At 45.3% G+C, this 26,627-nt stretch overlaps 1 protein-coding gene across 1 annotated transcript in view; it reads left to right on the forward strand.

The window, feature by feature from the left end:
- Positions 1-26,627, forward strand: part of FAM107B (family with sequence similarity 107 member B) — a 210,020-nt gene that overhangs the window by 178,762 nt on the left and 4,631 nt on the right. The window contains exon 3 of the mRNA XM_024738117.1: positions 21,482-21,665. Coding sequence (XP_024593885.1) covers positions 21,482-21,665 — 184 coding nt within the window. The remainder of the gene's footprint in view (positions 1-21,481; positions 21,666-26,627) is intronic.

A 26,627-nucleotide genomic window follows, 5' to 3' on the forward strand; every position in this document is an offset into this window, starting at 1 on the left:
TGTCACATTGGGGGGTGGGGCTTCAACGTATGAATATTGGGGGACACATTCCCCCCATAACCATCTGTGTGTGGCAGGGTCAGTTGTCTACCTAACGGCCACTGCTGTCCCCTCTTCACTGCTGGAATGCCACGTCCCAATTTTCCCAGCATCCTTTGTTGCTATGGTGATTAAACGATGCAGCTCTAGCCAGTGAGGTGTCGGAAGGCCCCCTGGGGGCTTCTGGGAGTGGCTTCCCTCCAAGATAAAGAGACCCAGTGTGGGGGGGCTTTCCCAGTCTGCCCTTCCTCCTGGAGGTGCTGGGACTGCTGAGCAGAGCAATGAGAAGACCCCAGAGCCCCCATGACACCACTGAACTCTGAAGCAGCCTTGCACAGCCTGATACCACATTCTTACGAGAGGTAAAAACGAGCCCCTGTGGTTGCAGCTCCTTAGAGGCAGGTGTTGTTACATGTGGCCCAGAGCATCCTCATTGATGGAGTCACAAGGGGAGAACCTTCCTCCTTTTGGAGCTGGAAGGAGGTACAGTCTTAGGAAGAACTTCTCCCAGAGACGGCCCCGGGCTTCCCACCCTCAACGTGTGTATGTATCACACTAGTGATTGTGGGCCTGTCTTCTGCACTAGCTGTGAGCCCTGGATGGCAGGGACCATGTTTCACTCCTCCCTAGATCTTTAGGGCCTGACCCGAGGCTCATACAAAGGAGGGACACTCATGGTTCTGGCCTTGCTGACAACGGTGGGCTTAATAATCCTTTCTTGGTTTTGGTGTCCTCATAACAAGACTGGCTGTTTGTTGTTCACAGAAAGCCCACGGGGTAACTAGAAGAGGGGTAGGTGGGAAAACAGACTTTAATTAAAAGGACCTGGGCTGTGCCCATAGCCGCTCTCTGAGGTTTAGTTAGCGCCAGTTGATCCTCCAAAGACCCAGACGGAGACGTGCCCCAATCCTCACACTAATTTTTCACGGTGGAAGCAGAAATCAAATAAAGAGTCAACTTATATTCGTGTAATTAGGAAACGTGTTAATGAACCATTCAGAAAAACACATAATTGTAACGATTGTTTCTCACATGAAGATCTCTTTAAGAGTGAAAAATGTTTTCCAGACAAACTCTAACTGTGCTGTATTTCAAAAGTGAAAAAGTTAAGTTGAGTGACTGGAAGTCAGAGCACCTTTTTCAATGGAAATAAACCTTTTTGACCCACAATATGGCTGAAATACAGCATATTTGAGATGAAAAGCTGTAAAATATAGGATAACTGGCTGTCCTTTTACCAGCAAGGGAACAGACCTAGGGAAGTGATAAGTCAGGATTTAGGTTTGTGGACCTTTTATTTGAGGTTCTTTCTACTCTCATGTTACTAGTAACTTAGTAAGACAAACGAGTGTGGAATCCCACCAGCCAGCAACCTCCAGGAATGCACGTGTCACTGTAGAGAGGTTCGGTTCATTTAGCTTCTGCAGCGGGGCGAGTGTAGCCTGGAAGGGTGCTGGGATTCTCTGGGAAAGGCAGAGTTGGGTCTCTGCTTATGCTGGGTGCTTTGAAGGTGGGGTTAGAGAAAGGGGGCCAGACCCGGGCTGGATGTGGTCGGGAAGCAGGTACAGTTCAGTGATTGGGTATCTTAACAATTTTTATATAGGAGGCCGGACATTAAAGTGGGCTTAGAGTCGTCACTTAGTAAAGAATTAGTCACAGCTCAGTGAGAAAGGAGGATGGCCATTCATTTTTGTGGAGGTCAGCGTCTGGGTCCTATGCTGAGCTTTCTTTATGTCCTGATGGCGTATTGGGGTCGGTTGTCAGTAAGGCCTGTCCTTACTTCTCCTGTTGTTAGTAGGGCTGATTTTCACTTTTCCAGTAGTTTATTTGATTTGATCCAGTAGTTAATTGATGCTTGAGGAAGGGTAGGTTTTAATAGGAGAAGGATAAGATGGAGAGTCTGAAGAGGGTGTCTTAAGTCACTGTGTCTGAGCTGTCACTGGTTTTTAATGTTCTGGTTACTCAGTGTCAATATCAGGTTAATAAAAAACGGCAAACGAGTCGTTTTCTCCTACCCTAAGAGGCATTTTTTTTTTTTTAATCATCACAGTGACTTTGTAGTTTTCTGGAATTTGGCAGGATATAGAAGCAGATGGAAGTGTGGTACTTACAACTGAAACATATTATCATCTTCAAAGATGCCATCCCGTTATTGATGGTAATGTTAATGGTGATGTTAGTGCCAAAAACACCCCCCACCCCAAAATGAGTAGGAAATGTAGAAAATCAATTTAGAAAATTCAGTATAGGAGTCAGAAGTGAGAGAGGCGGTGTATTTCCAGCCAAGTGAGGGCCAGAGGCAGACACAGGTTTCAGTCCAGGCGTGGCCACTTTCTGTGTGAACTTAGCCAAGCTTCAGTCTCTCTGGGCTTCAGTTTCCTCATGTGTGGTGCTGGGGAAGTTGAGCAGATGGTCTCTGCTCTTTCTAAATTGAGTCCTTTTGAAGATAGTCTCCGCTTTTGAAAATATTTGTTTGGGTGCCCAGCTGGACCAGGTCATGCATTTTATGAAATTATTATTCCCCTCTTGAAGATAGGAATATTTGAGGGCTTTGAAAGCTAGTCCAGCAGAAAGTTTTTTTCTGGTCTGTGTGGTTTCCTTCCTCTCAGGAGGGACCAGGCCTAAACCCACCATCTTCCCAGTCCATCCATCCCCTTTGTAGTCTCCTGAAATGAATGACTGAGGTGTTGCCTCCTTAGAAAATCACATACAGTAAATGTGCCAAGGTAGCCTCCTTTATTCAGAAATTTGCAGTTTGGGAATAAAGGCTGGTGGCGTTTGTTTGCAAACTTGAATTTTGTGAATATAAAATAGCATCATATAAAAATCAAAGTATTACGTTACATGCAAATTTTGAAGGCAGAAACCAAAAAAGTGAAAGAAATTGATCAAAATTTGCATAATTTCAAAGGTGATAGGCCAGGTGGTTTGTCAAGGGTGTTTATGGAATCGCCAGTGACAGCCCCACTCTAGCTGGTGATAGGAAGGCCTTCCGTGTTAAACCTGTGTCACACTCCATGCTGTCACTCAAGGGCATTAAGGTTTCTGCTAATGTGGGCTGTTATTTAATGTGAACTTAAAATCAAACCATCTTTTTAAAGACTTCAGGCAGGTCTTCGCCACGAGGTTTGTCAATGGTGGTACCAGCGATAGTGGCAACGCCTCTTTCCCCCATCAATAACTTTGTAACAGAAGCGCTGAAACACTAGGAAGAAGACACAAGGATGGGTGGGATGCATCATGCTGTTGATTTCGGGGAAGAAGCACAGAGCACACTTCCAAATATACGATTTATCCTAGAGAGGCCCTAGAGCAGCGTGGTGCGGAGGGCGGACTCTGGAGCTAGCTGTGCGAGCTGCCACTTACTGGCTTTGCAGCCTTGGGTGAGTTACCTAGTCTCTCTGGGCCTCAATTTCCCCATCTGCACAACGGGGCAAATTTTAGTATCTACCTCAGAGGTGGTGTGGCACACCGTAAACAAAAAAACAGATCTCTGTGCCCTGCCCCAGCGATTCTGATCCAGTGCCTTTCAGCTAGGGCATTTGCACTGAACAAGCTCCCTGGCGATGTGGATACTGCTGGTCATTGGGTGACGCTCTGAAAAACTTTTGTTCATGCAAACGCACAGACTAGAAAACAAAGGACATACTGTTTTGGAACCTGACATTTTTCTCTCATTTGATACATCGTGAATATTTCCCCTTTCATTATTTATTCTAACAATATGATTTTATTAAAGCTGCATTGTATCGCATGATTAGACACTTAAGTGGTTTCTTTCCTTTTTCACTATCATAAATCATACCTAAAATATTCTTACACATATTCTTATATGTTTTGTGTCCTTGTCTGATTACCTCCTTGGAGTAATTCCTGCAAGGGGAATTACCAGATTCACGGGTATGTACGTGGTCAAGCCTTTTGTCACACACTGCCCACACATTCTTCAGACAGGAAGTGGCAAAAATATATCTTCTTACGGGTAGTCTATGAGAGTAGACAGTGATTTTCTGAACGTAAGGCAATGAGAAAGAACTGTCATTGACTCTCTGAAGCTCCTGTATATTTGGACTTCGGTGGGAGTTGGCAGGAAGAAGATGGATTTGTAGAGAAGACAAAGACATGTCAAGAAAAACTAGAGGAGAAGCAAGAGGGCTGAATTTTTTAAAATTTAATTTACTTTTTATATGACACATTCTTATTATCTGTTTTATACATATTAGTGTATATATGTCAATCCCAATCTCCCAATTCATCACACCACCACCAGCACGTTCCCCCCTTGGTGCCCATATGTTTGTTCTCCACGTCTGTGTCTCTATTTCTGCCTTGCAAACGGGTTCATCTGTACCATTTTTCTAGATTCCACATATATGAAGCTCCTTTTTTTTCCTTCAAGATTGCTTTGGCTATTCAGGCTTTTGTGTATGTACAAATTTTAAGATTTTTTGTTCTGGTTCCGTAAAATATGCTATTGGTAATTTGATAGGGGTTGCATTAAATCTGTAGATTGCTTTGGGTAGTATGGTCATTTTCACAGTATTGATTCTTCCAATCCAAGAACATGGTATATCTCTCCATCTATTTGTGTCATCTTTGATTTCTTTCATCAATGTCTTATAGTTTTCTGCATACAGGTCTTTTACCTCCTTAGGTGGGTTTACTCCTAGGTATTTTATTCTTTTTGTTGCAGTGGTGAATGGGATTGTTGCCTTAATCTCTCTTTCTGATCTTTTGTCGTTATTGTATAGGAATGCAAGAGACTTCTGTGCTTTATTTTGTATCCTGCAGCTTTACCAAATTCATTGATTAGCTCTAGTAGTTTTCTGGTGGCATCTTTAGGATTCTCATGTATAGTATCATGTCATCTGCAAACAGCGACAGTTTTACTTCTTCTTTTCCAATTTGAATTCCTTTTATTTCTTTTTCTTCTCTGATTGCTGTGGCTAAAACTTCCAAAACTATGTTGAATAAGAGTGGTGAGAGTGGGCAACCTTGTCTTGTTCCTGACCTTGGAGGAAATGCTTTCACTTTTCACCTTTGAGAATGATGTTTGCTGTGGTTTTGTCATATATGGCCTTTATTATGTTGAGGTAGGTTCCCTCTGTCCCCACTTTCTGGAGGGTTTTTATCATAAATGGATGTTGAATTTTGTCAAAAGCTTTTTCTGCATCTATTGAGATGATCATATGGTTTTTATTCTTCAGTTTGTTAATATGGTGTATCACACTGATTGATTTGCATATATTGGAGAATCCTTGCATCCCTGGGATAAATCCCACTTGATCACAATGTATGATCCTTTTAATGTGTTGTTGGATTCTGTGTGCTGGTATTTTGCTGAGGATTTTTGCATCTGTATTCATCAGTGATATTGGTCAGTAATTTTCTTTTTTTGTAGTAAGTCTGTCTGGTTTTGGTATCAGGGTGATGATGGCCTCATAGAATGAGTTTGGGAGTGTTCTTTCCTCTGCAATTTTTTGGAAGAGTTTGAGAAGGATGGGTGTTAGCTCTTTAAATGTTTGATAGAATTCACCTGTGGAGCCATCTGGTCCTGGACTTTTGTTTGTTGGAAGATTTTTAATCACAGTTTCAATTTCACTAATTGTGATTGGTCTGTTCATATTTTCTGTTTCTTCCTGGTTCAGTCTTGGAAGGTTATACCTTTCTAAGAATTTGTCCATTTCTTCCAGGTTGTCCATTTTATTGGCATAGAGTTGCTTGTAGTAGTCTCTTAGGATGCTTTGTATTTCTGCGGTGTCTATTGTAACTTCTCCTTTTTCATTTCTAATTTTACTGATTTGAGTCCTCTCCCTTTTTTTCGTGATGAGGCTGGCTAATGGTTTATCAATTTTGTTTATCTTCCCAAAGAACCAGCTTTTAGTTTTATTGATCTTTGCTATTGTTTTCTTTGTTTCTGTTTCATTTATTTCTGCTCTGCTCTTTATGATTTCTTTCCTTCTGCTAACTTTGGGTTTTGTTTGTTCTTCTTTCTCTAGGTCCTTTAGGTGTAAGGTTAGATTGTTTATTTGAGATTTTTTTTTGTTTCTTGAGATAGGATTTTATTGCTGTAAGCTTCCCTCTTAGAACTGCTTTTGCTGCATCCCATAGGTTTTGGATCGTCATGTTTTCATTGTCATTTGTCTCCGGGCGTTTTTTGATTTCCTCTTTGATTTCTTCAGTGATCTTTTGGATATTTAGTAACGTATTGTTTAGCTCCCATGTGTTTGTGTTTTTTACGTTTTTTTTCCCTCTAATTGATTTCTAATCTCATAGCCTTGTGGTCGGAAAAGATGCTTGATATGATTTCAGTTTTCTTAAATTTACTGAGGCTTGATTTGTGACCCAAGATATGATCTATCCTGGAGAATTTTCCATGTGCACTTGAGAAGAAAGTGTAATTTGCTGTTTTTGGATGGAATGTCCTATAAATATCAATTAAATCTATCTGGTCTATTGTGTCATTTAAAGCTTTTGTTTCCTTATTAATGTCCTGTCTGGATGATGTGTCCATTGGTGTTAAAGTCTCCCACTGTTATTGTGTTACTGCCGATTTCCTCTTTTATAGCTGTTAGCAGTTGCCTTATGTATTGAGGTGCTCCTATGTGGGGTGCATAGATATTTATAATTGTTATATCTTCTTCTTGGATTGATTCATTGATCATTATGTAGCATCCTTCCTTGTCTCTTGTAACATTCTTTATTTTAAAGTCTATTTTATCTGATATGAGTATTGCTACTCCAGCTTTCTTTTGATTTCCATTTGCATGGAATATCTTTTTCCATCCCCTCACTTTCAGTCTGAATGTGTCCCCAGGTCTGAAGTGGGTCTCTTGTAGACAGCATATATATGGGTCTTGTTTTTGTATCCGTTCAGCGAGCCTGTGTCTTTTGGTTGGAGCATTTAATCCATTCATATTTAAGGTAATTATTGATATGTATGTTCCTATTACCATTTTCTTAATTGTTTATGTAGGTCCTTCTCTTGTGTTTCCCACTTAAAGAAGTTCCTTTAGCATTTGTTGTAGAGCTGGTTTGGTGGTGCTGAGTTCTCTTAGCTTTTGCTTGTCTGTAAAGCTTTTGATTTCTCCGTCAAATGTGAGTGAGATCCTTGCTGGGTAGAGTAATCTTGGTTGTAGGTTCTTCTCTTTCATCACTTGAAGTATATCATGCCACTCCCTTCTGGCTTGTAGAGTTTCTGCTGAGAAATCAGCTGTTTACCTTATGGGAGTTCCCTTGTATGTTATTTGTTGTTTTTTCCTTTTTGCTTTTACTAATTTTTCTTTGTCTTTAAATTTTGCCAATTTGATTACTATGTGTCTCGGCGTGTTTCTCCTTGGGTTTATCCTGTGTGGGACTCTCTGCACTTCCTGTATTTGGGTGGCTATTTCCTTTCCCATGTCAGGGAAGTTTTTGACTATAATCTCTTCAAATATTTTGTCGGGTCCTTTCTCTCTCTCTTCTCCTTCTGGGACCCCTATAATGTGAATGTTGGTGCATGTAATGTTATCCCAGAGGTCTGTCATTTCTTTTCATTCCTTTTTCTTTATTCTGTTCTGTTGCAGTGAATTCCACCATTCTTTATTCCAGGTCAATTATCCATTCTTCTGCCTCAGTTATTCCATTATTGATTGCTTCTAGTGTATTTTTCATTTCATTTATTGCATTGTTCATCTCTGTGTGTTTGTTCTTTAATTCTTCTAGGTCTTTGTTAAACATTTCTTGCATCTTTTCGATCTTTGCCTCCATTCTTTTTCCAAGGTCCTGGATCATCTTCACTATCATTATTCTGAATTCTTTTTCTGGAAAGTTGCCTATCTCCACTTCATTTAGTTGTTTTTGTGGGGTTTTATCTTGTTCCTTCATCTGATACATAGCCCTCTGCCTTTTCAGCTTGTCTATCTTTCTGTGAATGTGGTTTTTGTTCCACAGGCTGCAGGATTGTAGTTCTTCTTGCTTCTGCTGTCTGCCCTCTGGCGGATGAGGCTATCTAAGAGGCTTGATGGGAGGGACTGGTGGTGGGTAGAGCTGACTGTTGCTCTGATGGGCAGAGCTCAGTAAAACTTTAATCCACTTCACTGTTGATGGGTGGGGCTGGGTTCCCTCCCTGTTAGTTGTTTGGCCAGAGGCAGCCCAATGCTGGAGCCTACCTGGGCTCTTTGGTGGGGCCAGTGACAGACTCTGGGAGGGCTCACGCCAAGGAGTACTTCCCAGAACTTATGCTGCCAGTGTCCTTGTCCCCACGGTGAGCCACAGCCACCCCCTGCCTCTGCAGGAGACCCTCCAACACTAGCAGGTAGGTCTGGTTCAGTCTCCCCTGGGGTCACTGCTCCTTCCCCTGGGTCCTGATGCACACATTACTTTGTGTGTGCCCTCCAGTAGTGGAGTCTCTGTTTCCCCCAGTCCTGTCGAAGTCCTGCAAGCAAGTCCCGCTAGCCTTCAAAGTCTGGTTCTCTAGGAATTCCTCCTCCGGTTGCTGGACCCCCAGGTTGGGAAGCCTGACGTGGGGCTCAGAACCTTCACTCCAGTGTGTGGACTTCTGTGGTGTAAGTGTTCTCCAGTCTGTGAGTCACCCACCCAGCGGTTATGGGATTGGATTTCACTGTGATTGTGCCCCTCCTGCCGTCTCATCGTGGCTTCTCCTTTGTCTTTGGATGTGGGGGATCTTTTCTGGTGAGTTCCAGCGTCTTCCTGTCGATGATTGTCCAGCAGTTAGTTGTGATTCCGGTGCTTTCTCAAGAGGGAGCGAGCGCACGTCCTTCTACTCCGCCATCTTGAACCAATCCTAAAGAGGGCTGAATTGTGGCTTGATTTCAGGGTAGTTTCAGGAGTCAGACTTGAATTAATTCAATTATAGTGTAATATCTAATTGCTGTAGGTGATTTTATGCAAAGAGGAATAAACAATGCTTTGTTTTTATTGATCGTATATGGTGTATGTGTGATTCTTGACTAGAGTATTGGGAGCCCCTTGGATTGGGAGTTTTGGTTTAATAAAGTCTAGTCTGCACCCCATCCTATGTGGGCAGCTCTAGCCCTGGACCAAGTGGCTGAGACTCTTCTAGAGGGACTCGAGGGAGGGTGGCTGCATCGGGGGAAGTGCAGCAATCACGAGCAGAAAGCCTGCTCAGCGTAGATGTGATGCACTGGGGACGGGAACGAGAGGAGTGGAGACCAAGGTGGGGTGTGCGTGGAACGTACTGGGGCACCTCCGTGGTCTGTCTGGCCCTAATGGTGGGGCCAGAGTTCCACAGCCTTGGGTCAGAAGCCCCTGTGCTGTGGGGAGTGACAGACCAGCCGAACTCTTCTGTATTATCAGAATGTTAGAACCAGGAAGGGATCTCAAGGGTTATCTGGTCCAGCCTTCTCTTTGTACCGATAAGGAAGTTAAATAATTTATTATTTGCAATTAAGCGTCACCTCATAAGCTTCTAAAATCAGATAGTCAACCTTGGAACAGAATTGGCTGGGTTTTTTCTCCTTGTTCTGGGAGAGCCAAGCTTTTGAGAATTGAAGTGGCCGAATGGTGGACGAGAAAGCAGACAGCAGGGGGTGACCCTATTGCTCAGCCCTGGGACACTGAATTGATTTCATGTCAAACCTGCACCGTCCCTGAGTCACAGGAACTTCCCTTGTGTCTCTCGTCATGTCTGCACACGTCTGTACGGTCCCCAAAGGCTTCAAAGTAACCTTGGACGTAGGGGAGCTGTCTTATGCCGGTGCCGTGTTTTCTAGCATTTATACACACTAGTTTTCTTAGAGCAATTCCCCCAGAATAGTTTTCTTCTTTTCCTTTTAGTAAAGAAACACATGTGACAAATACTTCTTTTAAAAAGCAACAGCTGCTCTGAACACAAGTGTGAGACTTCTGCCACTGGGTGACACTGTTAGATCACAGAACACTCTTCAACGGGTAGACTCAAGGATCCCTGAACTTCAGATCTCATCACGCTACTTCACCTAGGAGAGAGAGAGAGACTCTGAACCACTTAATGGTCATCTATCAAATGTTATTTGATAAGTGTAATTTATCAGCCTATGGCAATTTTAAGGCTAATGAGTTTAAGGTAATCAATTATTTAAAAAATCTGTTAATTGGACAGCATTTCAGTTGCTTAGAGGTTTGTGCAGATTGATGGGCCGCATGTTAATGAAGTGCTAATTACTTCACGGGAATATTTATGCAAGCCAGCGCACTCAGATTTATTTCCCAGCAGACAACAATCTGAGTTATCTTTCTGGGGCAAAAGACTCCTAGCTCGTACGCAGCAATTCACGTTATGGACTTTGAGTGAGGGTTTCGGGGAGTCATCTGTGCAAGAGGGCGCATCATCAGCTGGGCTAGAAAAATGGGCATTTGGTTCCCTGGACTGATCTGTATCAGGAGAACCAGGAGCTTTTGTCTCTCACTCATTCTGTGCTTTTTGAAGATCAAGTGAAGACAGAGTCTGTTCAAAGCATGAGGTGCCCTCTCTCCCCCTCCCCTGTTTTTGGCCCCTTCTGTAAGCCTGAGCTCTGCACCTCACTTGTCAACAGGTCAGATTGAGTTCAACAGTACGCGGAAGGCTCATAGTGGTGTTTCTGGGAATAAGAAATGAGGAAGAGTCAGGCCTTTCCTTTGCAACTTTAATGTGAGCGATAAGCAAACTTGTAGTTTTCATACAGGCAGCCATGAGCATCCTTAGAGAAGTGTTAACGGCGTCCTGTTGGGACAGAAAGGAGGGAAACTGCAGGAGGAATCGGGAAAAGCTTCCCGGGATGAGCTCCTTCGTTTGGATTCTCTGTTGCTTCAGCATCTGCCCCCTGTATTCGGTGCAGTTCTGTCGGGTGCCCACGGGGTGGCGCCCAGCTCAGTGCTGGGAACGCCGGAGGGAGTAAAGCCAGATGTACCGCTGGCCCCTGGAGCTCAGCCTAGGCGCAGGGCGTCGGTGGCCCCAGCTTCCTGCTGGTTCTTCTTCGTCAGCTGCTTACAGGGGGGCTAATTCCGCTCTGGATGGCATAAGTGCGAGGCGTTGTGCTCCAGGTGGGGGGATGACTTAAGTCAGTCGGGGGTCTTTTCCTTTCTGAAGGGACGCACATCGGTCCTTCAAGGGGGACCACTTGGAGATACATGAAGAACTGACTCGTAAGTGTCAAGTTCACACGGGAAGGGAGTACCGCGTGAAATTGTTCTCAGCACTGCAGACAAGAGGGAGGTGGCCTGGGGGAGTGGCCGTGGGGAGATTCAGGAGAGGGAAGCATCCCACCGAGAAATGGCTCACAGAGAGGGAGGGCCGAGGGCGTTGGGGACCCAGAGGAGGGTCTAGGCTGGGCCTGATCCTGAGAACTCTTGGCACCAAGAGATCAGGCTGGAAGAGGGCACCTGGGCCTCCGGTGCGGGGAGGCCCAGGAGAGAGGGTTGTCCAAGGGGCTGGCTTTCAGATCAAGAAGGAGATGGACAGCAGCTTTGAATTTCAGGGAGTGGCTGGGGAGAATGTACCCCAGGAAGCCAGGAGCACCCCATATTCGTGGACTGGGAGGTTTTCTGCACTCTTTCTGCTAGGCATCCAGTGGCGGCTTTTTGTCCCTAGTGCCTTACAGGTCACAGAGAGCCCCTGTGGACAGGCCTGGGGGCCAGAGCACAGGACCTTGGTTCTGAAAGAACATCTGCCCCCCAGGTAGCAGTTGGGAAGCAGGAGGTTTGCTAAGGTCCTTCCAGGTTGAAATCCCTGTCGATTCTTACTCAGGCCCAGGTGTTTCCTTGGGGAGAAGCCCGAGTGCATCTGCTCGGATGAGAAGCCGCCCTGTGCTGTTGTCCTGCGGGAACGTGAGTGACACAGCAGGCCCTGCCGCTCCCCGTGCGGAGGTGATGGCCCTCCTGCAGCTGTGCTGGGGTCCCCCCGCCGGTGAGGCCCCCGCCGGCTGGCCCTTCTCCTTCCTTCAGGCGTGCTCAGTGCTTGCAGAGTCAGTGCTGTCGTCTACCAGGGAATTCTAGAATCTTCTCTGGAGGCAGAGGGAGGGAATGTAGAGAATCCATGTCTCATCTGAAATTCTGGGACTTGTTTAGTTATCGGAGTGAAACATCACCTGGATCAGCTGCCTGCGGGGACGGAGGGATGTCATCGTTGGCTGAGAGCCCTTGAAGGATTTTATTCACCTCTTTCACCATTTTCCCTTCCTCCCTCCACCAAGCAGCTCAGGGAATTATCAGTTTTATATTAGTTCTATTAGTTTTGTTCTACCTAGAGACTTTCCTTACTTCCCTGACCAGCGATCAAACCCGCGCCCCCTGCAGTGGAAGCACGAAGTCTTAACTGCTGGACCGCCAGGGAAGCCATAGAGACTTTTTTTTTTCTCACACCCACAGAGTGGTTTTGGTTTTTGTTTTCATTTTCTCTGTATAGTTTGTCTTCCCAGTCTTCCAAGGTAGCTTGAATATCCACCTTTCTAGCAAAACCAGATTATTCAAGAACTGCTTTTGCTTTTAACTTTCACTTAGGCTTTGAGCATGACCTCATTAGGCAACATAGCAAGCTCCTTTCTCTTTTTTTTTCTTTCTTTTTAAAATATTTTCAGCAAAGCATCAGACTTTGGGGAGCTAGAAGGCAGAAGGAATTCAGTCACAGGGTTAATTTGCTGGTTTCCATGGAAAGCAACCGATACTTGCATCTGCTGACTGTCAGCATCACTTTCTTCTGATCAGACACCGGCAGGGTCTTGGGTGCCCAAACTTAGGTATAAGCGTTCTCCGAGGTCCTGACATTCCAGGCGTTTGAGTAATTTTGTGTTAGATTATATTGAAAAATGCACTGTTAACAGTGTAGAAACGTGATTAGAAGCAATACGCTTTACTTACAGGACCAGTGCGGTGCGGAAGTGTAAAGTATTGTGCTTTGGGGGGACACTTTTGCTGTCTGTCTTCCACCCATTGCTTCTCTCCCCACCCCTTTCCCACAGGGTTTGACTGAACATTGTGCAAAACATGCCTCTGAAAAGATCTTGCCTGTTTTCTGTTTTGTTTTTTTTTTGTAGAGTTGTCTGCCATTGGGTCGTGAGTTCAGATTCCACGCGAGCCATGGGAGGTTGAGTAAATCGTGACCACTAAGAAGAGTGACTTGATGTTTGGACAGTTAGACTCTTTATATTGGACTAACTTACGTTTTTATAGATCCCTCACATTTGTATGATAGCTCTGTACACAGCGTAGTCATTTACAACAGATTACTGAGAAATCAGGGCGACATAGCCATTCAGCTGTAAAGATAAGAAGACTGAAGCCCAGAGACTGGGAGACGGTCAGGGTTTTCACGGCATCCCAGCCCTGGGCTGCGGGCTCCTCTCTGTGCTTCGGCTGTGCCGTCAGGGATTTTGTTTTCTCCCCTCCACTTCCCTCCCTGACTCTCTCTCTCTCTCTCTCCCATCTAAGTCCAAATTGGAAAAATGAGCAGAGGCCAAGATGGGGTTCACCATTAAACTTGGTCTAAAATAGTATACTTGTACTGCCTGGTCATCCATTTTTCACCGTGATAGGACATTGATTCATGGAGAGTTAGATTAATGAGTTAATTTGTTGGAACTACTTAACTGTCCAGTTTATTGAACATCTGCCACATGGGCTGGTACGACGTATGGTGAATGTTTTCCTTAAGTTTTTTTTAATGCTTGGGACAGTTCTGCAAACGTGGGTGTACGAGCCCTGATTTACAGGTGAGGAAATCAAGATACAGGTTAAGTCATTTGTACAAAATCACGTAACTGGTAAGTGGCATAACCAGGCTTCTAATCCAGGATGGGTGGTCTTCAAACCTGGTGGTATTACTTCTCATGGACTGAACAGCGTTTAAAATGGATGAAATAACAAAACTGTAATAATATAGCAGCAACTGAATGATCCCTAGATTGTAAGTTTAATAGCTATTTAATATGTACTGTATCTATTGAGGGATAATATGCATACAGAGCAGGGCATGAGCCCCAAAAGTGAACTGATTGGTGAATTTTCATAGTGAATGTGCCTGTGTAACCAGAACCTGTATCAGAAAACAGAACCTTACCGGCACCCCAGAAGCCCCCTTTCTCCCCATCCACTGCCTCTCTGCTCCCAAGGTAACCGTTATCCTGACATCTGACACCAGAGGCTGGGTTTGCCTGTTTTGAACATCAGATTCATGGAATGATCCAGGATGGACTCCTGTGTGTCTGGCTTCTTTTGCTGACGTTATATTTGTGAGGTTCGGTCATGCTGCTGTTGTCATTCTCATTGCTGTGTATTCTTCCATTATATCCTCACACCACCATCTACTTCTCCATCCGACGGTTAATGGACATTTGGGTTGCCTCCAGTTTGGGGCTGTTATGAATATCGCTACTCTGAGCATCCTTATAAAAACATTTATATGTTTTAAAGAAACTGTGTCCCTCTCGCAACCTTTCCCCACATTAGTGTGACTTTCTGCAAGGTGTTTTCTGGTTGGGGTTATAAAGCTATGATGTCATAAAGCTTCTAAAAGCTTTCTGAGAGAGAAAGTCATCCTGTTAAAGCAAAACCTGTTGTCTCCTCTCCTGCCTCCCCCTGCCCCACCATTATCACGGCCCAGAAGAGTGGGATGCTTGAGGGCATACCCGTAGAATCAGACAGGCTCTAGTTCAAATCCTGGTCCTGCCCTTTCGTAGCTGTGTAACCTGGGGCAGCAGTAACAGGGTTATTTTTACTAGTTGTTATTTGTTGCCGATGACAGCACTCATCACAGGTGACATTTACTGGACGCTTACTATTCCAGGCCCTGCATTGGGGGTGCATTTCTCATTTATTCTTCATAACCCTATAAGATAATCTTTCCCCTGCAGCTGCTGCTTCTTCCTCTTCCACTTCTTCTACCTCTTCTTCTTCTTTTTAAACTGGTGAGAAAACTTGGCCCAAAGTCACACTTACAGTAAATGAGAGAACTGGAATTTAGACCCAGTTGGTGTGACCTGGAGCCCGTGGCCTTGAAGCTGTCTGAGCCTATAGGGAATTTGGAGACTTCATAGGGAATAAAACCTCCTGCCTCACTGGGCCATCATGAGGCTGAAATGATGGGGAGAAGCTTGTGGACAACATCGAGGGAAGATGCACAGTGAATCCACAATGGATTCCTTTCGTGGCATCTCTCTGATGCTTTTTCGGGGTGAGGCGTGGGTGTCATCCTGGAAATGGACACCTCGTGATTTGCGGAGCTATCGCCACCTACTGGTTGGTCCTGCCTCACCCTGACCAGCTTATCTTTAACCTTGGCACGCGTTCTGTCTTCCCGAGGTTTTTCCTGACTTCTTTCCCATCTTCTAAATATAAAATACGTGCCTTATTTTTTTGGTAAAAATACATTTTTGGGGGATGAAAAAACCGATGAGAATACTAGTTTGGTATTTTCCCAAGCGCATCAGTGTTTGGCATATGTACAGCAGTATCTTTGTGGCCCGTTTATTGCGGGTCTGAAGTTCTAGCAGCAGTGGGCCGGGTAGAGCTGGAAAAATCACATTTATGAGCTCTTGTGGATGACTGTGGTTTGGCGTCATTTGTCAGCCTTAGTTTATTAGGTTTGTGGCCACAGAGGTCATCTGGGCACTTGTCTGATGCCTTTGGGTACCAGATGCTGCCACTGTCTCCTGGCAACGAGACTGAATCCTTAGGTTCACCCCAGGCTTAGGAGTTTGTAAGTGGAGCCCTGGGCTGTTTGGGAGAAATTCCCATTTTAACTCACTCTCTGGTCTCTCAAGGCCTTTCTCCTCACAGCCAGCCAGCCTCCCTTCTGGGAACAGTGGCTATTGCAGGAGATTCCCGTGGGTCCAGAGACAGCCGTTCCCCTTCCAGGTTGACCCAGGCCTGAACTTGGCTGGCCTGCGATCTTAAATGACTTGGGTTTTTCAGGGTATCGTGAGAGGGTTGCTAGAATCTCTTAGAGACAGGCTGGGAAACAAATGCTCTTAAAAACTGCCTTGGAATTACTTTGCACTTTCCAGAAGAAGTCGCAGCAGTTCAGATGTTTAATTGTTTAGCTTTGCTTGGTTCTAGTACAGCTGTAACCTGCATGCACCGACAGGTTTCAGGTATTGTCTTCTTCCTTTTTATTTTTTTCATTGTTTAAAAGAATATTTATTTGTTTATTTATTTATTTGGTTGCACCGGGTCTTAGTTGCAGCACGCAGTCTCCTTAGTTGTGGCATGCGAACTCTTAGTTGTGGCATGCATGTGAGATCTAGTTCCCTGATGAGGGCTCAAGCCCGGGCCCCCTGCATTGGGAGCTTGGAGTCTCAGCCACCGTGCCACCAAGGAAGTCCCAGTATTGTTTTCTAAAGGATTCATTTATTAGTGCTTCTAGGTAGAATTAGATTTTAAATATTAAGGGAAACATGGAATTCAGCATAATCTGTAAATTCTGATTTTTCATCTCAAAGGATTAGGTTTTAAATTTTATCTTTGTGGGAATTCCTGGTGGTCCAGTGGTTAAGACTCTGCGCTGTCACTGTTGAGGGCCCGGGTTCAATCCCTGGTCAGGGAACTAAGATCCCATAAGCCCTGCGGCCAAAATACAAAAAATATATATCTTTGTGATGTAACAATATGTAAATGAACTACTGGAGTCAGGAATAGACTGATGGGAAACTCAGATGCAGTGAAATGTTTGTTTTATTAGTCGAGCTGTGGAATTTTTCTGTGGGGATGGTTATTCGCCTCTGGAAAGCAATCAACACAAAATACCCAGGACAGGCAGAGGCTTGGGCCCAGAGTTAACCTTTGAAAGAGGAAAAAAATGCAAAAGCAAGGACTCAGAAGGCATCTATAAGGATGGGATTTCCTTACTCTCTGGGATAGTGGAGTTTAGTGATGATTTCCGTTTCTTGATTCTCAGGAATTAAAGGCAAAATTTTCATCAGGTTGCATTTTTCAGGGCATAGCATTAGTATATGTCTAAAATGCAAATCTGTGTTGTTATTCAATGGCTTAAAATCTTTCAGTGAATCCCCTCCACTTCAGAACAGCATCAGAGATGCTCACTAGCAGCCTTGTTTCCTTGATACACACCCTGCACTGTAGCCTGAGCCATTCAGAACTCCATGTGTGTGTGATAGACTTTTTACACTTTGCAGAAGGTTCTTAATGTTTGTAGCCTGAGTGGGTCTTCGAACCACTGAACGTTACCGGCGAGAACGTGAAGGGGGCTTCGTGGCCCTTTCCCCACGCTGGTTGTGAAGAAGGGCAAACTGGAGAGAAAGGAGAGGGAAAATGTTTGTGCCTTCGTTTCAGTGCCTGTGGGTCACCTAGTTGAACTCGTATGTTTTCAGAGAACTCTTATGCTTTAAAGGCCTTGAGAGGTAGAGCTTTGTATATACAGGGTTTCCCAGACCTCTGAATAAAATATGGAATGTTGTTAGTCACATCGTTTGACTAATAATAGTTTCCATTTATTGAATCTGGCATCACAGACATGCCAGAGATTACACCGAATACTTATCTCCACATTATAGCCTGTTCTCTTTTTTTTTAAAGTGTTATTTTTATTTATTTATTTTTTTGGCTGCATTGGGTCTTTGTTGCCGCGCGCGGGCTTTCTCTAGTTGCGGCGAGTGGTGGCTACTCTTCGTTGCGGTGTGAGGGCTTCTCATTGCGGTGGCTTCTCTTGTTGCGGAGCACGGGCTCTAGGCGTGCGGGCTTCAGTAGTTGTGGCTCATGGGCTCAGTAGTTGTGGCTCATGGGCTCAGTAGTTGTGGCACACGGGCTTAGTTGCTCCGCAGCATGTGGGATCTTCCTGGACCAGGGCTCGAACCTGTGTCCCCTGCATTGGCAGGCGGATTCTTAGCCACTGCGCCACCAGGGAAGCCCCTTCAGCCTGTTCTTACAACAACACTCATTTTAGAAGGTGGGAGAACCGAGGGGCAGACATCTTAAGGTTTGTCCAAGATCTCAAGCCAGGTTTGCTTCTCCTGTACTGAGCTGACCTTCATTTTCCTTCATTGACTTAACAGTTAAAAAAAATTACTTTATGAATCAGTTACTGGGCCAGGGGCGTGTATATGACAAGAGTGTCTTCATGTTACTTTCTGGAAGAATGTTTCGTAGCAATAATAACATCCAGTTACAAAGAGCTTTTACTCCCAGACATATTTCTGTCTCCTCCCTTTCAGGCTTCACTTGCTGCTCTGGACTCCACACAGCCCAGGGCTTCCCTGTCCTGCTAGTTATTCGTGGGCTCTGTTCCTTCATTTAAGGACTGACTGTTCATTGACTCAGTCCAAGGGGTCTGAGGAATATGAACGTAAACCAGATGTGGTCTTTGCAGTGAAGAGATGATATGATTTATGTACATTTTGCTGCAACACAAGGTGGAGGCTGGTGAGTACTAGGAAAAGGGGGCAAAGAGAGCCCCATAGTGGTCTAGAGGTCAGAGAATTGCACCTGGGGAGTTGGGCGGGGGGCTTCGTGGAAGATCTGACATTTGTCTGGACCTGAAGGTGTGAGTGAGATTTGGCTTTGTGGTCCAGGGTTGGGTAGGGAGCGGATCAGCGGCCCTGCCAGAGGGCACAGTGCAGGTGCAGGATGCTGGTGGGGAAGGCAGGGACTTGTGAACACATGGGGAGCAGTGAGTGTTCACTTTCCTTTCGTCGAGGACAGGATCTGTGAGCTGGGAGGGTTCCCTGACGATCAGAGCTGTGTTTCCCAGCCTTGGGAGCCATGGGGAAGGTAGTTGGCGGAGCGGAGAAAGTCGAACAAGGAGGTCAGTTAGGTGCTTATTGCCATGTCGTGGCTCCAGGGTGGAAAGTTGCTGAAAAGGAACCAGACTCCAGATTGTTCTCCGGCCACCACCACTGCCAGGGGTGCTCAGGGACGCACAGTGTGGCTCCCAGCCAGTTCACCCTCCTTCTCGTAAGTGACCTTTCCCAGACCCCAGTGTGGTCCACGCTACGGGGGCCACAAGGTCTCCCTTAGCCTGGTTTGCAGTCACGCTTGAGGTCTACACGCCTGATTCAGGCCGGGACTCCCTTTCCCGTCTCCACTTAGAAGAAGGGCAAACCAGGGAGAAAGAAGGAAGATGTTGGGGGCTTCAGTAACAGCAGATCCCCTCCAGCCACTGCCCAGTTACTGCGTCACCACTCAGGCGTCCAGCGACGTCTCCCACCCAACACGTCCTAAAGGGAGCTGCTGACCTCACTCCCATCTGCTGTCCTCACGGCCTCCACCACGACCGCTCTGTCCTGTTGCTCAGGCCAGGCCCCTTCGAGACATCCTTGGCCCTTCTGTGTCTCATACCTCGTGTGCAGTCCTTTAGGGGAGTCCTGAGGCCCGGGATGAAACGGCATCTGTCTGGTCCAGACCATCTGGGTCCCCTGACACTCACCTCCCGGCGGCGTCTTTCCTTGGCCGCCTTGGTCTGTCCTACGCTCAGCAGCTAGAGTCATTGTCTGGATGCATGAGTTAGAGCTTGTCACTTCCCTGCCCAGAGCCCTGCATGGCTCCCGGCTGTCACCTGGGGCAAAGGCCAGAGCCCTGACACTGGCCTTCAAGTTCCCGCATCGTATCGCCTTCACCCCACCCCTGGGTCCCCACTGGTCCCTCTCCATCCCCACCTTCGCTGGTGTCTGTCCTCCCTCAGACCCATCAGGCATGCTTCTGACTCCTGTCTCATTCCGGTGTCTGGAATACTCTTCTCCCCACCCCTGCTGACACCTTGACCTCAGGAGGGCAGGAATCTGTTTGCATTTGATGTCCCGGAGATTATCCCTGGTTTAGGGCAGAGAAATCAGTCCTTTTATGGAAGCATATGGGCCTTCTCGTCTACTGATTAACTAGGATGAAACTGCTCTTGGCTTTTCAACAAAATCAAGACTGCCTACAAGTGTGTTTGGTGCCTCTCCAGTCTCCACCAAGGAGCACATTCTCCTCGGGGCGAGTTCATGGTCAGGCTGCTGGGATGGGGTCACTAACCTATCACTGTCGAGGTTTGTGAGTTTCCATCTGGGGGAGGGCTGCAGGCATGCTTGTTTTTAAAAGGTCAGTGCAGGTAGCATTTAAAGAATGTTTGGTGTAATTTGTTAGATATATATATTATTGCTCATTAATTTTGAGCCTTAATCATGTGTTTATACCTAAAATATATAAACAAACGAGGCAGCTACAAGTTTTCTGTTTTAGTTGATTTATTTATTCTTTGGGCTTTTGTCCTCTTTATTTTCACATTGATTTTCAAAAGATTTTTCTTTTTTTTTTTTTTTTTTTTTTTTTTTGCGGTACGTGGGCCTCTCACTGCTGCGGCCTCTCCCGCTGCGGAGCACAGGCTCCAGATGCACAGGCCCGGCGGCCATGGCCCATGGGTCCAGCCACTCCGCGGCACGTGGGATCCTCCCGGACCGGGGCACGAACCTGCGTCCCCTGCAACGGCAGGCGGACTCTCAACCACTGCGCCACCAGGGAAGCCCTCTTTTTTTTTTTTTTTTAACTAATTTTATTGGAATATGGTTGCTTTACAATGTTCCATTAGCCTCCACTGCACAACAAAATGAATCAACCATACACATACAGATATTCCCTCCCTTTTGGACTTCCCTCCCATTTAGGGTTACCACAGTGCATTAAGTAGAATTCCCTGTGCTTTGCAGTATGTTCCCATCAATTGTCTATTTTATAAAAAATGTTATAGATGACCTTATTTCCAAAGCGGAAATAGAGACACAGACGTACAGAACAAAAGATTTTTGTATAAAAATAGCATCATAGGGGCTTCCCTGGTGGTGCAGTGGTTGAGAGTCCGCCTGCCGATGCGGGGGACACGGGTTCGTGCCCCGGTCCGGGAAGATCCCACATGCCGTGGAGCGGCTGGGCCCGTGAGCCATGGCCTCTGAGCCTGCACGTCCGGAGCCTGTGCTCCGCAACAGGAGAGGCCGCAACAGTGAGAGGCCTGCGTACCGCAAAAAATAAAATAAAATAAAAAATAGCACCATAATTTGTTATACAGAACATGGGTTTTAAGATCGGAGGGTGTTCCTTTTCTTTCTTTCTTTTTTTTTTTTTTTATAAGTTTGAGATTTACGCTACTGGTAAAATTAACCTGGACGAGTTATTTATTTATTTTGTTTGCAGTACGCGGGCCTCTCACTGTCGTGGCCTCTTCCGTTGCGGAGCACAGGCTCCGGACGCGCAGGCCCAGCGGCCATGGCTCACGGGCCCAGCCGCTCCGCGGCATGTGGGATCTTCCCGGACCGGGGCACAAACCCGTGTCCCCTGCATCGGCAGGCGGACTCCCAACCACTGCGCCACCAGGGAAGCCCTGCCCCCATCTCTTTGACAGAGCTTCAGAGTTTTCAATGAAGTGGTGAAGGGGCCCCGTGGAGGATGCGGTTTCAGCTGCTGGACCAGCCCGGCTGTCCTGGGCCTCGGCCTCTGTGCAGACGTCTGAGCAGAGACCACAGTGAATTTCATCTTTCTGTTTCAGACAGCCCGCTGGAGGATTCTGACCTGAAGGACACGTATCTCATCCCGAGAAACATCATGGCTGAGCCAGACTATATAGACGATGACAATCCTGAACTAATTAGGCCTCAGAAGCTAGTCAATCCTGTCAAAACATCCCGGAACCATCAAGACCTTCACAGAGAACTTCTTATGAATCAAAAAAGGTAAGATGCTTTCTTAAGCGGAGTTTTCCTCAGGGGACTTTTAAGGTAACTAGATTGAAGTTTAGTTACGTTTACGAAGGCTTCGAAGAGTTGTTTGTTTCTTCACCATATTTAACACTTCCTATTCCTTTCGCATCCTTGAGTCAGGGCATCCATGATGTAAAGCCGTCTGCAGGCTGAGCTGCTGGCCCCAGGGTCTCTCGGAGTTCTGTGGTCCTGGGTCCCTTTCTCAGGTGGATGCGTAGTTTAGAATTTGTACAGAAGGGGCTGGATTAAGGATAAAAGAGGGTGTCCTACGTCGAAGAGGAATACATTATTGCTTAGATTTGTAAAAATTCTGAATTTTCCCCATATATCTGGGGAAATGTGAGAACAGAGACCGCCCACTTCAGCATTCGTAGAGCGGCAGGGAGAAGTCTCTAGAACCACATCAGACTTAACAGTAGATAAGGACCCCCTTTCTTGTGTTTTCATTTGTTTGTTTTTAGGTAGCATTTTAAATGATTACTATCATTTTCATTATTATTAATTTTTTTTTGGAGAGGAGCAAAACATTTACCTTCAGTCTTCTTTGTAAACCATTTGTTAGTTCCATCTGTGTCTTACGTAATTTGGGGCATTGGGTTCAGTATACTCTGCTTTTTTTAATTTTGAGAGTTTATTTTATTGAAGTCTAGTTGATTTACAGTGTTGTGTTAATTTCTGCTGTACAGCAAAGCGATTCAGTTATACATATATATATTCTTCTTCATAGTCTTTTCCATCATGGTTTATCACAGCATACTGAACATAGTTCTCTGTGCTATACAGTAGGACCTCGTTGTTCATGCATTCTGTATATAATAATTTGAATCTGCTAATCCCAAACTCCCCATCCATCCTTCCCTTACCCACCCCCCTTGGCAACCGCAAGTCCTCTTTATGTCTGTGAGTCTTTTTCATAGATAAGTTCATTTGTGTTGTATTTTAGATTACACATATGAATGATATCATATGGTATTTGTCTGTCTTTTTCTGATTTTGGTTAGTACGATAATCTCGAGGTCCATCCGTTTTGCAGCAAATGGCGCTATTTCATTCTTTTTTATGGCTGGAACTCTGCGTTTTAAGTGATTATGGGCAGGGCTGCGGGACTGGGAGAGCTGAGGATGAAAAGTTGCTTTATTTATTAGGACACAAGGTTACTAGAAGATCTGTTAAGCTTCATTTAGAACCGTTTTCAGATCTTCATAGCAAAACTGTTTGCTGATCTGAGCTGTGGAGCTGTGGATCACTCACCCGCTCACTCTTTGCTAAGCCTTGGTGAAAAGGTAGCTGCTGCCCACTGCACTGAAAGATGTGCAGACCAAGCTCAGCACTGGGGTAACGTTTTGGAAGAAGGGCCTAATTAAAAATAAAAATGAAACATTTTAAAAAGGGATGAGGGGGCATTTTTATGGCAGTTCTCCGTCAGAGAGTACCTCTGCCAGAACTCATATCTTCTGTCCCAGGATCTCTTTGTAACTACGTGTCTCCCTCCAGATGTGGGAATGTGACTTACTTTCTGTCCCCAGCACACTAGCATGCTGTCTGAATAACGCTTATTCAGTAGAATGTGAGTTTGATCCCTTTTGAGTAAGTCCTTAGCTTCTACCTGTCTTTGTCGCATAAAAACAACAAAATCCCCAAGGATTTGGTATCATCACGCCCATAGCAAAACAAGACTGTATACGTTCCTAAACAGGCCAGAGAATTTGGAGGCCGTCCTACCTGGGAAACCATGTCTGCATTTTGGCGGGAAGATGGAAAGTTGAATATCCTCTAAAAGAGGGTAGCCGAATGGTTTCCCAAACCAAATAATTTTCTGATTGTCTTTACCTCTTGGATCTCAGTCTCCTTGCCTGTCAGATAGGAGTAGGAGACTTAGTTAATGTCTAAGGATCATTCTAGTTCAAACTGCTGTTGGGTTTTTGTTTTTTCTATTCTATCTATGAAAAGGCTCCACGTCAGAATAGAGACAACGGTAAAGCAAAGTTGGTGGAATAGTTGTTCTCTGAATTAGAGGCTGTAGGCTGTTCTGCAGAAATGTCGTTAGTAGCCTGGGTCTGTCTGTGTAAAACATTACATTCAGTTTGTGCAACTGAATCTGTTGCCCAATTTCCTGGAGTAGGCACATTCTGTGAAAATGGACCTCATTCCTGTTGGTCTTTCTGTCGCCTGTTCTTTCTTTTCCTTGTTTGCACAGCTGACTCCTTAGCCAGGCCCAGCTCAGCTGATTTTGGAGAATGCTCGTGTTCACTCGAGCACCGTGGTATAGAGAGGACCTGGGCTTTGAGGTCAGGAAGAAATGGTATGAATCGTGGTTTGCCATTGAACTTGACCTACCTTTTATGATCCTGGATAGGGTCTTCCTTCCTGAGATCTGTTTCTTCATCTCTAAAGTAGAGGATAAAAATATCTTCCTTATAAAAAATGAAAGTAAATGAGAGCATGTTTAAATACCTGTTAAAACACCTGGCATATAATAAGTGCTCATTTAGTCCCATCCATCTTCCCCCTTAGTATGTAGCATCATCTGAAATTTCCTGTTGCTTTTTCCCCTTTTTTCTCTGAAAAGTTCTGGTCTGGTTGTAGAAGTACATTTAAAAAAAAAAAAAAAAAAACGAAAATTAAAGGGAGGTTTCAAAATCAAACGAATATATCTTATCCTATGCCTTCCGGTTTTTTCAAGGTAAAATCTTAGTTTGGTAGGATCCTCTTATTAGGAATACAGCTGGTTTTAGAGTGAAAACTTCTCAAGCAGTTTCTTCTCTTTTATTCATACTCTATCATGCATGCCTTTTAGAGACTGTGGGGTTTTTATTTCTGTTTTAGGGCCAAATCATAGAAAGTATCACATCAATAATATATATATATATTTGGTTAAAGGATAGTCATAGTTGCTTACTGGTTTGTACCATAATGGACCTCTGTTTACTTGTCTGCGGTTTGTAAAGGGCCTTCCCATATTTTATCCAGTGATCTTTCCAGCAACCCAGTGTGTGTTGTCTTGAGGTTGTTCTCATTCGACATGTGAGTGAGAGGAAACTCAAGAGTCATTGGCTGAAGAGTCTTTTCAATTTCACGCGATAGTTTTATTGGAATAAAAAAAGGGTAGAAATCAACATAGAAGTACAGGCAGTTTAAATTAAAGACAGCGATGAATCAAATTTAATAACCATATAAATGAGGAGAAGGGGTAGGGGTAGGAGAGGGAGAGAGAACTGAGATGAACACGAAACAGGCTCTGTGGAGCTTTTGCTCTGCGTGGCCACAGTTTCACTCGAAGACCTGTCGCAGTCCAAAGAGTTGCCTTGCTTAGGAGAGCATATCCTCATAGGTATTCTAACGCCGTATCCTGCACTCTTTCAAGTATATCATTCTGCTCCTCTATTTGCTGTCTTTCGGACCCAGTTAAGTTTCAGGTTAAAAGTCTTTAAAATGTGATCTGGTCACAGTTTACCACCAAGTCTGACGATTAAGACCCTGTGTCAGGTTCTCAGATTCTTTGTTCCTATAACAAGGCAGATTGTAAGAGGCATTATTTTTGGTAGTTGAGAGATCAGTGTTCAAGAGGTCTTAAAAAATGAGAATATTTCCAATATAATTTAGAGAGAATCTGTCTTCCCTAAAAAGAGTGCTTCTGGGGCAAACATAGAATACCCGGCTACTCTACATCCCTACCAGTGGCTCTTTGGCTTGTACATTTCAGTCGACAGTTTCTAGGTCCCTGTGTTTTTGGTCACTCTTCAGCTGGTGTGCCTTGTTAGACAAATAGTTAGATCCTCAGTAAATGCTATTGCCGTGCAACGTGGAAAAAAAATATGGGAAGTTGAGGTCGAAATATTTACATTTGAATCCACGCCGGTTGAAATGGCTCAGTCATAAACGTGGAGCAGGGCAGGCCAAACCAGGAGATTCCAAGATTCAAGATCAAGGGCCTGAAAGTCAAAGGCAACCCTTCCCCTCCCCGCTACAGAAAAATATTAGGCCAGGAGGTGTGTGGCTGGGTGGGCAGGGGACGGGAGCGTGTCATGTTAGAGTTGGCGCCAGACCTGCCCCTGCCTCCGTGCTGACCTGGCTCTGGAGGCGTTCTTCCGTTTACGGGTTCAAGTGTGGCCGGTGTGGAGGCGGAGTGGCGTGAACATGGACCGGTCCAGTCGGCCCCTGAATGTGTTCAGTGGTTTATGTGAAGTGTGAAACGAACCTTTAAACGTCGTCTGTACGTTTTCATCAGTGGTGGTGGGAGTACAAACTGTTGCGGCCTATTTGGAAAGCAGTTTCACGGTCCACATCCAAATCCAAAATGTGCAGACGCTTAGCCAGCAATTCTGCTTCTATGAATGTAGCCAGCAGAAGTGCTTGGATAGGAGAGATATAAACGGACAAGGAAGCTCCCCGCCTCATTGCGTTCAATGGGGAACAATTGGAAACAACCTAAATGTCTCGCATTATGGACATGGCGAAATTTGGGCACTTCTGTACTCCGATAAGGGTCTAGAGAGTGTGGGGCACACTCTAAACAGTGAGTGATCTGTGGGTGCAGGAATGGGGAGCAGTCCATGGGTGCAGGGCCTCTACCGTGTACAATTTTCCGGGCCACCATTCACCTAGATTACAGTACAAGTGGTGCACCCCGTCGATGTCTAACAGGGAGAGTCTAGGTGTGCTTTCACCTTTTTTTTTTTTTTTTTTTTGGGGGGGGCACGCGGGCCTCTCACTGTTGTGGCCTCTCCCGTTGCGGAGCACAGGCTCCGGACGCGCAGGCTCAGCGGCCATGGCTCACGGGCCCAGCCGCTCCACGGCATGTGGGATCCTCCTGGACCGGGGCACGAACCCGTGTCCCCTGCGTCAGCAGGCGGACTCTCAACCACTGCGCCACCAGGGAAGCCCTGCTTTCACTTTTTATCTTGCATGTATGTATATAACACCTAACCTTTTTTT

This window comes from Neophocaena asiaeorientalis, unplaced genomic scaffold (assembly GCF_003031525.2).
Source record: "Neophocaena asiaeorientalis asiaeorientalis breed wild unplaced genomic scaffold, Neophocaena_asiaeorientalis_V1.1 scaffold889, whole genome shotgun sequence".
Taxonomy (NCBI): domain Eukaryota; kingdom Metazoa; phylum Chordata; class Mammalia; order Artiodactyla; family Phocoenidae; genus Neophocaena; species Neophocaena asiaeorientalis.